This window comes from Rhinoderma darwinii, chromosome 3 (assembly GCF_050947455.1).
Source record: "Rhinoderma darwinii isolate aRhiDar2 chromosome 3, aRhiDar2.hap1, whole genome shotgun sequence".
Lineage (NCBI taxonomy): Eukaryota > Metazoa > Chordata > Amphibia > Anura > Rhinodermatidae > Rhinoderma > Rhinoderma darwinii.
This window is the reverse complement of record NC_134689.1, coordinates 232975701-232992520: the sequence shown is the minus strand read 5'-3', so window position 1 is coordinate 232992520 and position 16820 is coordinate 232975701. Positions and strand designations below refer to the sequence as shown.

Here is a 16820-nt window from a genome sequence, read left to right as displayed (position 1 = left end):
AGGGAGCTCCCTCCCTCTCTCCATAACCACTCAGATGCGGTGCTCGCTATTGAGCACCGCATCTGAGGGGTTAAACGGGTGAGATCGATACTAATATCGATCTCACCCGGCAGAGCAGGGACGCCCCCAGCACTCAGCTGCCTCTGGCAGCTGAGAGCAGGGAGATTTGACAGCTCCCTGCTCTGTTTACTTATTCCGATGCCGCAACGTAAAAAGTCTATGGCATCGGAATAAGGCCGTTAGTGACCGACGTAAAAAGACTATGGGCCGGTCACTAACGGGTTAAGAGGACCTGGCAGCTCTCTTGACAAGTCTGTTTTAGTAAATACTTGTATTCTCCATGAATTAACAAGGCTGGGGAAGTAATCTTAGTACTCTTCATTGTGCTATTCCTCGGTTGTTCCTTCTGGAAACTAATATAATTGACAACTGGGCATTACAATACCCCCCAGGGTATGTCCCTACATTGTCTGAGACTGTCAAAAATATCTTGCCTATGTTGTAGAAAATAAACTGCCTTTAAATACTCAGTCTGAATAGGGCCTAAAACATATTGGAATTTAATGTTCCCATCTACAAATATTTCATACAATTTTAATATAGTATTAGGTATTAGGGTATGTTCACACGACAGCGTCCGTAACGGCTGAAATTACGGGGATGTTTCCGCCTGAAAACATCCCCGTAATTTCAGCCGTAACGGCATGTGCAGGTGCGTAAACGCCGCCTCCATTACGGACGTAATTGGCGCTGCTATTCATTGGAGTCAATGAATAACGGCTCCAATTACGGCCAAAGAAGTGACAGGTCACTTCTTTGACGCGGGCGTCTATTTACGCGCCGTAATTTGACAGCGGCGCGTAAATATACGCCTCGTGTGAACAGACAAACGTCTGCCCATTGCTTTCAATGGGCAGATGTTTGTCAACGCTATTGAGGCACTATTTTTGGACGTAATTCGGGGCAAAAACGCCCGAATTACGTCCGTAATTAGTGCGTGTGAACATACCCTTACAGTCACAGTGACCCAGCGAGCTTCTAAAACTTTTCTAAAATCGCTTTTCTAAAATTTTGTGCCGGCGGTTTTACATGCTTCTAACAATTCCTGTATATGATTCCACAAGAGGAAAAAAAAAAAAATATATATATATATCAAAGAATAAACAGCATCAGTAGCCCAATAGCCTGAATTCTGCATGACGCCAATAAGTTACCATACAAACTAGCACAAATATTAAGACCCTAACCAATCTATACACTTTCCTAGTCGTACATAAACAATATCTGAGGACACAAAAGAAAAAATGGCATAACTATAATGAAAATCTCAGCGGTAAACACAGCACAGTTCAGACGGTAGCTATGATTACAAGGTAATATCTATAGACCTGAATGACAATCATCTTGGGATTACAGAACAATAGCCTGAAATAGAGATTAGGAATCTCTCATCAAGGTTACAAAAACTAGCCAATTGCACTGATGGCCTTTGTAATTGCATTTCAAACAGGATTTGCTAAATCCGCATTGCATGTGCATAGTGATATACACAAAGATAGAAAATAAGCGTGATGAGTTTTGCAGGTGGCTTGTCAGTCATGCTTTCCATGACCCAGTAAGGTGACTAACACAGCTGTGAAAAAATCTTGCCCTAGGACACCCTACATACACATTCCCATTCAGCGGAGATCCAGAACAAGCTGTCACATTCTATTCTATTCGGTTTCTGCAGTACTGGGAAGATAAGCTTTAGGAAGGTTGTTAAAGGCTGTTAGAGGCAACGCTATCCCTCTGAATGATGTTACAAATGACAGTGACATGGCAAGTGTGATCCGACATCTTGCTTCTCCTCTCAGCACTGCAGGGGGGGGGGGACTGCTTCGAGGCTTGAAAGAAGAATTTGGTAGGCAAGCAGTGCCTTGCACATGAGAGCAAACCCCAGGAAAGGAGCAAGCGGGTCTTACAAAGGAGCGGAAAGTCAAATTTGTGCTACATAATGAAAATCACTGATGAGCCTTGACAGACCATCTCTGCATGGGGTTTAGAAAACCGGACCAAAGTGTGTGTAGACTGTACATTCAAAATCCTTATATTTCCATCTCTGCTTTCCAAGTCATTAATACTGGGGAAAAATTACTAGAATGCAAGAAATCATTTGTCAATCCAAGTATCGCTGATGTAGACCGAGGTTCCAACGTTATGCACCTATATGACTGCAAAGGCTGCCTACCGGTGTCTGCACACAGCTTTTATGTAGCCCTGGGTATTATGAAGCCCCTTTGACAGCTAGTATCAGGATGGACATTATATTAGTGGGTTTTTTTTGTTCTGTTTTGTGTACTGTATACAGGGCAGATGTACAGTGAAGGAAATAAGTATTTGATCCCTTGCTGATTTTGTAAGTTTGCCCACTGTCAAAGTCATGAACAGTCTAGAATTTTTAGGCTAGGTTAATTTTACCAGTGAGATATAGATTATATATTTAAAAAAAAAGAAAATCACATAGTCAAAATTATATATATTTATTTGCATTGTGCACAGAGAAATAAGTATTTGATCCCCTACCAACCATTAAGAGTTCAGCCTCCTCCAGACCAGTTACACGCTCCAAATCAACTTGGTGCCTGCATTAAAGACAGCTGTCTTACATGGTCACCTGTATAAAAGACTCCTGTCCACAGACTCAATTAATCAGTCTGACTCTAACCTCTACAACATGGGCAAGACCAAAGAGCTTTCTAAGGATGTCAGGGACAAGATCATAGACCTGCACAAGGCTGGAATGGGCTACAAAACCATAAGTAAGACGCTGGGTGAGAAGGAGACAACTGTTGGTGCAATAGTAAGAAAATAGAAGACATACAAAATGACTGTCAATCGACATAGATCTGGGGCTCCATGCAAAATCTCACCTCGTGGGGTATCCTTGATCCTGAGGAAGGTGAGAGCTCAGCCGAAAACTACACGGGGGGAACTTGTTAATGATCTCAAGGCAGCTGGGACCACAGTCACCAAGAAAACCATTGGTAACACATTACGCCGTAATGGATTAAAATCCTGCAGTGCCCTAAAGGGCCCCCTGCTCAAGAAGGCACATGTACAGGCCCGTCTGAAGTTTGCAAATTAACATCTGGATGATTCTGAGAGTGATTGGGAAAAGGTGCTGTGGTCAGATGAGACTAAAATTGAGCTCTTTGGCATTAACTCAACTCGCCGTGTTTGGAGGAAGAGAAATGCTGCCTATAACCCAAAGAACACCGTCCCCACTGTCAAGCATGGAGGTGGAAACATTATGTTTTGGGGGTGTTTCTCTGCTAAGGGCACAGGACTACTTCACCGCATCGATGAGAGAATGGATGGAGCCATGTACTGTCAAATCCTGAGTGACAACCTCCTTCCCTCCACCAGGACATTAAAAATGGCTCGTGGCTGGGTCTTCCAGCACGACAATGACCCGAAACATACAGCCAAGGCAACAAAGGAGTGGCTCAAAAAGAAGCACATTAAGGTCATGGAGTGGCTTAGCCAGTCTCCAGACCTTAATCCCATTGAAAACTTATGGAGGGAGCTGAAGATCCGAGTTGCCAAGCGACAGCCTCAAAATCGTAATGATTTACAGATGATCTGCAAAGAGGAGTGGGCCAAAATTCCATCTAACATGTGTGCAAACCTCATCATCAACTACAAAAAACGTCTGACTGCTGTGCTTGCCAACAAGGGTTTTGCCACCAAGTATTAAGTCTTGTTTGCCAAAGGGATCAAATACTTATTTCTCTGTGCACAATGCAAATAAATATATATAATTTTGACAATGTGATTTTTTTTTATATAATCTATCTCTCACTGGTAAAATTAACCTAACCTAAAAATTCTAGACTGCTCATGTCTTTGACAGTGGGCAAACTTACAAAATCAGCAAGGGATCAAATACTTATTTCCTTCACTGTGTATATATATATATATATATATATATATACACATATACATATATATACATATATATATATATATATAAACAACAAAAAACTGGTACAATTGTATTGATAAATATACCCTACCATATCTTTACAGCCTTCGTCCTTGAGATCTCAGACTAGGGACGGAACTTGCATTTATTACAAAGCGTAACCAATTTTAGTCCTCAGTTTGAAGAGCACTTTTAATTTTCAGAAACCTTCACTGATGTGAGATGGTAAAATATTTTAATATGTATGATAAAAAGATACAGCAACTTAACCACCCGTTTCCAGACAGTATATTATAATATGAGAACATCTAAGCTCAAACGTTGAAGTTTTTTTTGACTACTATATCCCAATATATCTGTAATATAAACATCACCTTTATACTACATATCTATATATATATTTTTTTTCCATCAATGTGCAGGTAAATAACACAAGTATACGCATAGCACTTCTGCACCAGAGGAAGTTACTTGTGAGAGGTCACTAACTGGCCATCTACATTATAGGGAAAACACTAGGTGAGGGAAGGTGCCAAACTTTGGGGTTATAGAGGTTTGTGGGGAACCAAACCTCAGCTACTGCCAAAAATATATCTTTGCAAAGGAAGAAAGAGGTTCAAGTCTGTTGTGGGTAGGAGAGCCTCATGTCAGCCGCTCAGTGGCAGTCGAGTACTCCTCAAAAAGAGTTTCTGCGCCACTTGGGTTTGTATTATACATTACCGATTTACAATTTCTGCAAAATTTTGTCTTACAGAGGAAATAGGTGAGTCAGTTATTCAATTTGTGAGGGACATATAGCTTTTAAAGTAAGGTTTTATAGCAGATAAGATTATTATAACTATGTACACCTCTATGAATTATTATTATAGGTCACCTCGGAGTTCCATGACTTGTATAAGAACATTAAGCCTTGTACTTTTATACAGGACAAGGAACTCCTCATTGACTTCTTATATTCTTATACTTTAGAGTAGGAGGGTACGTTAAACATCGAACAAGGGGTTTACCCTTGAATCATTGACTTATTACAAACCACAAACCTGCTCATGCTCAAAATGTTAGGATATTAATGTTCTCGTAGTCTACAAGGTACAGGTCTTGAGTGCAAGATAAGTACAGGACACTACAGCACAGGTACTCACAGCCTTCAGTTCAACACGTTCACTAGGGACAAAGACAAAGTTAAACCTCAGCGCACCTGTCTGTTCCGCACTCATTAAACTTTTGCAGTGGGCCCACCATAGTGTTAAAATGGCCCTGTGCCCAGTAGTGAATTTCCTCCTCTGGTCTTAAGCACAGAAGAGCAGGAAGCAGCGTGAAGATACTTAGTCTAATTGAGAGAACAAAGGAGAGCTAATAAAAGACTTTCTTTTGCCGCTAGAACATCCACGTTATCACTGCTTTTTGATAAATAGCGGTCTTCGATTGATAGAACATAACATTTATATGACAAAAGTGTCTAAACCTTCCTAAATTCCTATGAAAGTAAATCTGTTACAAGCTATGCGTTTAATACATTAAATATTGATATATGCAAATTAATATTATTATTTTGAAACCGGAGTTTAAATCAGTAGATTTTTATCAACTCCAACTCCACCCAAAACGGACCCTAAATCCGACTCCACAGCCCTGACTACCAGACATCTTATACTGGCATGTCTATCCTTGTAAACAACTTATACGTCTACTTACAACTCTATCTTGTGAAGTTTCACTGCGTGAGGGGTGATTTAAGTCTGTGTATTTAATAAGAATGAAAATAGATTTATTGACAAAAATACAATTTATTTTTTAAGGAAGATAAATGAAGATGAGAAAAAGATTGACCAGTCTGTGCCATATGTCCTTTAGCGTGATAAATTGTATATTTTTTCAAGACAATATATGTCTTTACTGGGAAAGGATCACAGATGAGCCATCACTAAAGTGTAACTGGATAACCTATAATATTTCTCAGCCAAATAAGTTAGCCTTTACCAGGGTTAATAACATAATCCTTAAAGGGTGATAGAAAAGGGTGACTGATTAGAAAATGTCTCATCTTTATTGATCTGGCCAACCACCAGGAGAAAGTGACCTTTATTATATTATCATTCAATCACAATGAAAATCTAAGAGCTTCAGTCCATTATAGACATGATCTGTTTACGGAACGGGCAGCCAGATTCTACACACACATATACACTTGCTTGTGTTGTGCGTATGTGTGTGTAAATATTCAATAAATGTGTATGCACAACCTTATACTTTTATTCTGATTTCTGTAATAAGGAGTGGAGCATCATGAATGTAAGCCTTGCACGAGGTGCTTTTATATTAAACTCTTAACCGCGGTACGGAGAAGACCCTGGCCACTGAAGTCTCCAGCATTTACTAATGAACTTTGTGTCCCAATGATGTGGAAGCTCCAGCTTACATTATAAACACAAAAGCTGAAACCATTGTAAAGACATCAGTCTAGCTCTACTAAACAGTAATTCTAAAGACCAACATAGCCTTCAATAACACTTATCTGTGGATATCCAAAAACATACATATACTTAAATTTAGATTGGGAGCTTTACTAGGGACAATGAGCGATGGAAACCTCTGTACAGCGATAGGGAATATGTTGGCGCTATAAAAGCAACGAAAATAAATATTTTGATTATTTATTTTATCCATGTTTATTCCATAAGTTTACTACATGCATGATAGAACTATGCAGTGCTACAACAGGAATGACCGTGTATCTTTGTTGCCTGTACCAACACCTAATGTTCTATTAGGGAACAACAAACCAGGAACTTCTCTATTAACCAGAGTTTGGAGAACCAATTGGTCTGTATCTTACGTTCAATGGGCATCATAAAATGATCATCTACCCTCCAGATAGAAGTCTATCAATAATTGTCCTGACCACTTTAATATTACTGAGGAAGATTTGATAAATGAGAATAACCCAACTTTCATTAGTTCTTAAAGTGTCTGAAGCAAGCAGAGAAAAAAAGGGCACTTCATCAATGGAGGACCAAAATGTGAAGGGTCGGAGAATGGTAATATTTTCCAAAAAGAGTCTGAAATAATATGAGTAAATGGTTACTGAATGCATAGATTTGCCTCCGAGGATTTGTACGCAAAACATTTGTGAGCCTGGACACTAATAAAATCATTCCATTAGGTTAGCTAACACATCAATAAAATAAGCTATGAAGGATGAATCACAAGTCACAAAATGTTTTCTATTAAACGCACTTATTCAAAGGATCGGTCTGAAACATGCCTTGAAAAAAAACTTGTTTATCTCAAATATGCTTGATGCAACTTCATCCCGACTGCAGGGGGTGATGTCTCCTCCAGAGATCTTTTTGAATATATGGGGCATGCTCTGCTGAGGACTTGCCATTTCTGACCTATCAGTCAACGGATTAAATCTCCACCGACTTGTCTAATCAGCTAGATCAATGCAGTCTTGTTACAAGAATTCTACTTCCTTTCCGACATCACAAGGAATCTCCTCCACCAACACAAAGCATTCTCTCTACACTGAGGATTTTGTAGGAACACGCCTAAAGACTAAAAGGTGGCAATACACATAAGATCGTTGTCAGCTGCGAGCTATTGCTCCCGACTCACACATACATGCTCTGTTTGGACGAGCGTGCATGAGTATACAATGGGGAGAGGAAAGAAGCTGCTGACAGACACCTCTTCATCTCCTGCAAGAAAAAAGGATGGGGCATGTTGAAATTCAACATTAACAACCCTTTATCCCACCGAAAGTTGATACCCCCGAACACATTAAATAGTGGTCTAGTCCCGCCAAAATCGCCAGGTTCAGATGACTGTCATCTGATGTATATGGGGACCATTAAAGAGTAAATTAATCTATCAGATAATTCTACATGATCAGCATTCCATAAATACATGCATGTTTAGGGATAAAAATAAGGAACCTTAACTCCTGCTTAAGTGGAGTTTACAATATGATTTCCAAGTCCAGACACAAAAACATAAAACAGTTTTTCTTTTTGCACTTACAAAATCATCGTAGAGGCATACACAGAGCCTGTGGATTTGGTGGCAAGGGCGGACTGTGTTCTGGGTCATCGAGCAATAATGATCATGGACACCATAACAACCACCATAGTTATAACACACTTTAGCCAGGTTAGAACAATGGCTTTAAGCATCATTAAACTCGTTTATCGCTTTGTGTTTTCAGACCATGCACCACTTTAGCTTTAATACATCTGACTTAATAGCTATGGGCTCTTTCTTGCCATGGGCTCTTGGGAACTCCATAGCGGTCAGTTGACTCCTGCTATATGGTCTTGTGATTGTCATTTGTTTGTGAACACTTGATTCAGCTTCTGGACTAGCTAGGGTTTGTTCACATCTGTGTCAGGGCCCCATTCCGGCATTCCGTCAGAGCTTCCCGTCAGACCGGAACCCTGACTGAAACAAACGGAAACCATAAGTTTCCGTTTGCATTACCATTGATTTCAATGGTGACGGATCCGGTGCAAGTTGTTTCCGTTTGTCTCAGTTGTGCAAGGGTTCCGTTGTTTTGATGGAAGCAATACTGTAGTCGACTACGCTATTCAGTCCATCAAAACGATGGAACCCTTGCACAACGGAGACAAACGGAAACCATTTGCACCGGATCCGTCACCATTGAAATCAATGGTGATGCAAACGGAAACCTAGTGTTTCCATTTCTTTCAGTCAGGGTTCCGATCTAATGGGAAGCTCAGACGGAACGCCAGAAGGGAGGCCAAACGCAGATGTGAACGAAGCCTTAACCCTGCATTTTCGCAGGGCACAGGTATATAAATGGGGGCACTATCGGAATAAAGAATATAGAGACAGAATATGAAGACACTTCTGTAATAAACTGTGCAACAGTTTTAATTTCAAACCAAAAGACTCCAACGTAAGTTTTTTTTATATTTCAGAAGTTAACTGGAAGCAGAGAGAAGATGTAAAAGATATAAAAGATGCTGAGGTTTTTTATTTACTTTTTTACCATGGGATCCCAGAAAATTGTAGCCGATTTAACACAAAACACAGACTACTTCACTTAAGTATATTATCTCATGAATTCCTCTAGTACCAGGATCTGTTGGCACAGCTGGCTCCCCGGGGCACTGCTATAGCTGTGTGCTGATTTCAACATGCTGTCAGATTTTAGACATAAAAGGACAAAGTCGATTTACAAACCTGATCTTGACTAATCAAATGTTGCACCTTTTTTGACAGGCTGTCTAGGACTAATGTATTGCATATTAGTTTCCTTCTTTTTTGAGGGAGGAGGAGAGATTTTAGGTGCTGTCATCAAGAATGAACAGCTTTATCTTAACATTTTTAGAAGCTGTCATCCTCTGTAAAACAGAAAAATTGTCGAGGAATGTCAGCTTGAATGAGACACTAATATGGAAAATTGTTAAAAACACTTTGTGGCAATTTTCTCAGATGGTCTAAATATTCATTTACTATCTTATAAAAAAGGAGGATGCCAAGAAAGACACAATAGTAATTGTCAAAGCCAGTATGACAGATAATTTAAAGAATAGGGTCACTTTTGGTGAAACATGCAATTATATATTAGGGCAATTAATTTACAGGAATTCAATATATACGCTTATTAAAGGAATCATACTCTTTATGAACAGGAGCATTTCAATAATGGAACACAGAAACGATAGGGAATTTAAGTTTATTTGTAAAATGGTTTTACCCCGAAGTCCAAGGTAAAATTATGGTGTTACCGTGACTTGTGTGCCCCCTCAATGTTTCCGTATTGGGAGAAAAGTTGTGCAAAAAGGACCAAAATATTGACATGATTAGTATTCTTAAGATCATCGCTAGCAAGGAACCTTTGAGTTCACTCACGGGATGCTGTAACATCACAATGTAAAACGACTTGTGTGCGAACACATGACGCTGCGGAGTGCTTGCCTAAAAATGATTGGTAGAGGTTATGATTGTTGCCATTTTAAATATACAAGACTACCTGGTTTCTATGAATAATTATTTAAAAGTCATGAACAGACTCGGGACTCCAAGCGACTCTATATAGTCTGGTGCCCAAAAGCAAACTAATCTCTCGACATCAAAGACTGAGTGATCTTTGTTCACATTGGCATCATAGATTCCATTTTCAAAGGACACTTGACGAATATAAAGGATATCTGATGATCAATTACAATCTGTATTCGTTTGTCTTTTACTCTCTTTGACCTAGGTTCTGTTCATATCTGTGTCAGTCTTTCCATTTTTCTATTCAGGAGAGAGAGGGAGAAAAAATTGGATCTTGTGGGGGCGCTGCTGCGTGGCGAGATTTATATGAATGAAGTCCAGGGTATGATAAATAAGAAACGTTTATTTCAATAAGTGGCTACGCGTTTCAACGCTGAACAAGCGTCTTCCTCAGGCCATCTCCCTCTCTCTCCGTCAACAAAGCGGTCCCTTCGGGGTACCGACTCGGATCTGGCAGCAGCACTGTGGTTATATCCCCACGCTTCAAAACATCCTACCTAGGTGAGCATGACAATTGCCCCCCTGCCTCACCCACTCAACCTTTTGACCTGCACAAGGTGGCGCCGTGTGTTTTTTGCTTTCTTTCTTCATTTTTCTATTCAGTCATTGGAGCAGAAAAATGTACAATTATATTGTGCCAGATCCATCATCAATAGCACCCAACAGATCCGATTTGCTTACAATGGGTTCCGTCATGGTGTCCATCTTTTTGGCTGCAAAAAATAAAATGTGCATGCTGCGCTATTTTTTTCTGCCAAATATGACGACATCTGCAATGGGGAGCTCCTAGTAGTGCCTCCAACGAAAATCTGATTAAAGCCTTATAAATGGGTCCGCCAGGTTTCAGCCAGCTATCTTTTTTTTTACTGGATACAATAGCGCAGCATATATCTCATATGTCCTGGCAGGGAAGGACTTCTGAAGTCAAGGAGGTATCGGATATGTACTTGCTATAAACAGCGTTAGCACTGGCTAGATCACGCTTAGAGACACAATCTTGGTTTCGTGACTGGATACAATTGTATCCACTTCTTACCTGAGGGCAGGACTAACGATGTACTGGATTGCATCCTCTGTATCTAAATGAAAGGATACTAATGGCGCCCAATGGTACCCATTGGTTTTAATGGGTCCAGTCTGGTTTCTGTGAGGTTGTCTGTCATTTTATCAGAAGAAATAATGCAGCTATTTTTTAAGGCATTTATCACTGGAACTACGACAGAGGAGCCTGACAAAGCCTCCAACACAGTTGAGAACAGTGCCTAATGTTTTGAAAATGATGAGGAATTGAAACATAAAAGTATATTCGAAAGTTCTAGAACTTTTCATTAATATACTGATAAGGTGATTTATAGAAAAACAGAAGACTCTAATGGTAAAAGAGGTTCATGTTTTTAGAATAATATAATAACTGTATATTAGCAAAGGAGGACTAAGTATTTCAGGCTACATTTCCGTGCTGTTAATTATTAATGGATACTAATAAGACGTGGCTGGTATTTGTACAGATATCTACCCACTGGTAAACCGTGTTTGTTCGGAGCCCGTTAGCCTGACTGCCAGTTTTACCAATGCCCAGCACATAACACTCCCCTGGCTCAGTCCTGCAGACATCTGTAACTGAATGCTCTGTAAAACATATGTTTGATCATTACCAGTCTCCAGAGCCAAGGGCTTCTGGCTCACAAATTGTGAGAAACAAAAAAAACGGACTTCAAAAACACAAGTTCATATTACCTGAACAATTTAAAGCAGGAAAAAAAAATTCTACATGGAAAGAAGATTAGCAATGGATGTTATAACTACAAGAGTAAAGTATCCTGGTGAAATTCTCCACCAAAGCATGGGATGATACAGTCACACAAAAATAAAAGCAAAATAAAGAACAGCTCTCGCTGTAAATACATATATTGGTGTATCATTGAATCCAGATTTGTAACAATTTGCTTTAAAAAGCCACCCCAAGCTGAATGGTCGCAAACTTATTACTGCAGATATTACTTTACATAATAAACGTTACTTAAAAAGGCCATGTTAACTTTCCGTCTCATTTATGATTACGGCTCAAGGTCTATAGAGAAAATAGCAAAGCGGAAATAAAACAATTGTGTATCGCTACTCCATGAATGCAAAGACATAATGGTTTCAATGATGTTATAAATACACTATAGAAACAAAAGTATTGGGACACATACACATTATACCTACAGAAGCTTTTATGACATCCCATTCTAAATCACAGGTATTAATACGGAGTTGGTCCCCCCTTTGCAGCTAAAAAAAAGCTTCTACTCTTCTGGGAGGGCTTGCTACAAGATCTTGGAGTGTGTCTATGGGAATTCTTGCCCATTCACCCAGAAAAGCATGTGTGAGGTAGTGTACTCCTGGCATTCGCCAAACCCAGACTTGTCCTTTAGACTGCCATATAGAGAAGGGTGAGTCATCACTCCACAGAAGACGTTTCCACTTCTCCAGAGTCCAGTGGCAGCGTGCTTTACACCTCTCCATCTGATGCATGGCATTGTACTTGGTGATGTAAGCCTTACATGCGGCTGCTCGGCTATGAAAACCCATGCCATGAAGCTCCTGGGGCACAGTTTTAATGCGAATGCTAATGACAGAGGAGGTTTGGAATTCTGCAGCTATTGAGTCAGCAGAGCGTTGGCGACATTTATGCACTATGCGCTTCAGCATTCGGGGACCACACTCTAACTTTACAGGGTCCTCCTCTGGCTTGCCTTCTTCCCATAGTGCATCCTGGTGCTATCTCTTCCCCCAGTAAAGCGATGCATATGCACCCAGCCGTCCACATGATGTAAAAGGAAATGTCATTCATCAGACCATCCCACCTTCTTCCATTGCTCCATGGTCTAGTTCTGAGGCTCACGTGCTCATTGTAGGGGCTTTCAGCAGTGGACAGGGGACAGTATGGGCACTCTGACCAGTCTGCAGCCATGCAGCCCCATACGTAGCAAACTGTGATGCACTGTGTCCTGACATCTTTCCATCATAGCCAATAGTAACTTTTTCATCAATTTGTGCTATAGTAGTTTCTGTGGAATCGTGCCATACAGGTTCTCCTTCCTTAGAACACTTGAGACCCCACCAAAAAATTAATCTCAAACTAGACCCCTAAATTACATAAATTCAAATCCAATACCTCACACTACTTCTTTTTGATGTGAAGGGGTTCGCTGCTGCGCACTCTACATTCTACGTTACTCAACTGGATTCTTTGTTTACACGAACTTAATGTGTTCTAGGTGAATCTAAAGGATACCAGGTAGTTTACCATAGGTAATGTAAGTGGGAGTAACCCAATGCAAGCCACCAACAGTAATACAATACTATAACTGAACATGACACCATAAGTCATATTAGTTTTGTCAATGTACCAATATAGACAAGTCATTTCATTTACTCAGAGTCTAGGAACTGTTGCCGAATAGATAGTTGCATATTACTTTCCTCAATTAACTAAAACAGAAGATATATCAATGGTCAACTTTACACCTCATCTGGATAGAACTGGCATGTCCACCACACCACAGTACATTCTTGTGTTTGCCCAGGAGGAACGTTCCTCAGGAAATACTGGTGTGGGCAGGAGTCTCATGACAACAATGTTAATAGGGACAGAATCAAATATTTAGCAGATGATATATTTATATATTATATTTTAGTTAGTTTAGTATATTTTATGTTTGGGGTTCTGTAGTGTCTTATGTATTGTTTTAAAGCATGCTATATTGAAAACCTTATAAGTAGGCATAGAATGGTTAAGGCCCCATGCACACAACCATAAAACCACAGACCGTAACACGGTCTGCAGTTTTACAGACACATACAGTTGTATTGGCCGCGGACACCTTTCCGTATCGCTACGGATGGGTGTCCGTGCCGTAGAACGGTGTAGGGAATTACGGAGCATGTCCGTTTTTTCGTGCTTTACGGGCTGTGCTCCCATACTTTGTATGGGAGCACGGGTCGAAAATGCGGGTAACCGTCAGCCGACGGCCGTTCCCGAAATCGCGGGCCGCGATCACGGGCACGGTCGTGTGCATGGGGCCTAATAATGTTGTTGATTGGAGCTGATTGACGCAGGTTTGAATCCTTATTATCCAAATATAGCTGTATGTATATCCATGTGTATTAAGCATATGAACACGAACATCTATATACTCGGGTAACAAACAATCAATTCATTGCTGCCCAGTTTCACATCCGGTTATAGTTATACAAGACACAGACGCTCAATAAACAACACAAAGGTAATAATTCCACTTTTGATACAGCACTGGACAGCTGCAACTCTGTGGGTTAACGTTATTAAATTACACACTGATAGAAACAATACATTTAACAGATTGGTTCTGGTTTGTGTAATAAGTCTAAACTGAACATTTTAGAAGTTCATCAATGTTTACCAGAAAAACACTCATCAAGAACTTTGGTGAAACTTTGAGCTTTCTACTCCTCACAACGAGATGGTGGCTGCCACATTGTTCAAAATCAGGAGAAATTAATTTAATTTCACCTTTCCAGCTCAACCTCTGACCGTGCTCCAACTCCATCAGATCAAAATAGAAGCTTAATCATTTTTCTCTCTCTTTTGGTCTCTCTATCCCTCTTTTTGTTGACCTCAAAAGCACCAGCAGCATGCTTCAGCTAAATTGTCAAGATCAATGTAAGAAACTCACAGCACAGTAAATACTGGAATAAATGGGTCACCAGCATGGCAGTTGCAAATATACAGCTAAGCATCTGTTTTATATTTTTGATATTACGGAATACTGATCCACGATTTTGTAATGACTAGCAAAACTTTGACACATTATCCTTCTTAACCACTTGCCTACCGCTGAATAGCTATGTCGGTTGCAGCGGTAGGCAGTTAACTGTGGGCCGTCATGTGTAAACGGCGTCTGCTTTAATTACCCGCTGGCACTGAGTGGCGCTGCAGATTCCTGTGACCGCGTAGTTACAATACAGCAGCGGTCATAGGAAAGACCATGGAGGACCGATACTCCATTGACCCCCTAGATGCCGCAGTCTAGAGCAGCAGTGGCATCTAGGTGTTTAGACAGGGAGAATGTGCCTTTTGTCACCCAATCAGCACCCTGCAAAGCGATTGCGGGGTGTAGACGGGTTCTAATGACATCCGGGGCCTAACAAAAGCCCTCCACACCTGCCTTAGCTATATGCCTGTTAGGCCGTGCCAAAAGGCACCCTCTGGTAGATTGCCTGTCAGTTAATCACTGACAGGCAAGAAGGCTTTAGTATAGTGCAAAAAAGAGTAAAACAAGAAAAGTTAAAATAATAATTTTTATCCCCATAAGAGTGATTTTATTTTCAATAGGTGTTAATTATTTTTTTTACACATATATGGTATAGCTGCAATTGTAAAGGCCCATATAATAAAATGAACACATTTAAACCGCATGGTACGACATAAAAAAAAAATTTAAAATAAAAATTCTAAATTGATATTGCTATTAATGTGTAGTAAAGTAGTTAACCATAAAAAAGAAAAACGTTACATATTTCGTATCGCCGTAATCGTGCTAAACCATAAAGTACAGGAAAAAATATATTAATGCTGTACAGTAAATGGCATAAATGTCATAACAAATACGCTTTTTTCCCCTTTCTGAGCAACATGAATTACAATATAACAAATAATCACATTGAAAGTAAGCTTACTTGAGCAAAGGGTGGAATATGATGGTAATGTTCCTGGCTCCAGGTTTGCAGACAAATCTTGATCCTCCGCCAATTAAATTATCATGACCACCTATTTAATAGAAGAAAAATAAATAAGGAAAAATTTAACAGTATACTAGGATAAACGTGCTTTATTCATTACAATGTTATGTCTGAAGTTTACTATGCCAATGATAAATATACCTAAAATTCTGCATAATAGAATTATTGTGATTTTTAAATGAATGACAGTGGTAGAATGTAAAATAAAATTATTTTTTTCAGTTCTACAATGTGTTTACAGTTTAAACAGTCTAAAGTCTTTCAGTCTAAAGAAAAAAAAAAAATCAGAGAATAACACCCACAAGGTCAACTATTCCTAAAACCTAGAGTATGTCCGCCATTCTTGTCTATTTCATTGAAATAAAAAAGCCTATGACATTATTGATATTGGATCAGTCGATACAGAAATACTAATGTAATCTAGTGATTTCATATAGAATTACAGAATCCATGTAATACACAACTGTCTGAAGAATCTACTTTTTAGAATTAGTAGCTGCCGACTCTGAAAAACCTGATGCTTGGAGGATTAGGATGGCAGGTGTTATTGGTATACAAAACACAGGGTCAATGTCTGACTCAGCGGATTCTCATAAAATAATCTTCCAATAAAATAAAGATAGAACTTCACTTTTACATGAAAACACTGGGGGGGGGGGGGTACAAATGAACAGGTTTACAACCGTTTTCTGGTGTAAAATAGTTGAAAATGTTTGCATACACCATAATTGCGCTAAAAAGTGCAACTTTTTACTTCAAGGCAGAGTTTGGTCGAAGGGGTGGTGCCTCAACTGCAGCGACAGATTTATCATAATTTAGGCCAGAATCCGGTGTAAGTTATGGCGTAAATCTACACCTGCTCATAGAAGGCGTAGATTTGTTTTTCTGTGGCACAGGCAGCAAAAACACAGCCACAGACAGCCAAAGATGCGCCAAACATATAAAGGTGTGCACCTCTTAATATATTTGCTGTATTGACCACCAACGTAAATTAGTTTAAGAATGGTGTTTGACTGCCAGTCTTAAAATATTTCCCCCACTGACTTAGTGGATTGTATGGAGT

The 16820-nt window shown here is 39.7% G+C and overlaps 1 protein-coding gene across 2 annotated transcripts in view; it reads right to left on the bottom strand.

Annotated features, from left to right (window-relative positions):
- The window catches only part of EXOC4 (exocyst complex component 4), a 410874-nt gene that overhangs the window by 233542 nt on the left and 160512 nt on the right, over window positions 1-16820 (bottom strand). For both annotated transcript variants that reach the window (XM_075857510.1, XM_075857508.1), the window contains exon 10: window positions 15695-15785. In XM_075857510.1, coding sequence (XP_075713625.1) covers window positions 15695-15785 — 91 coding nt within the window. The remainder of the gene's footprint in view (window positions 1-15694; window positions 15786-16820) is intronic.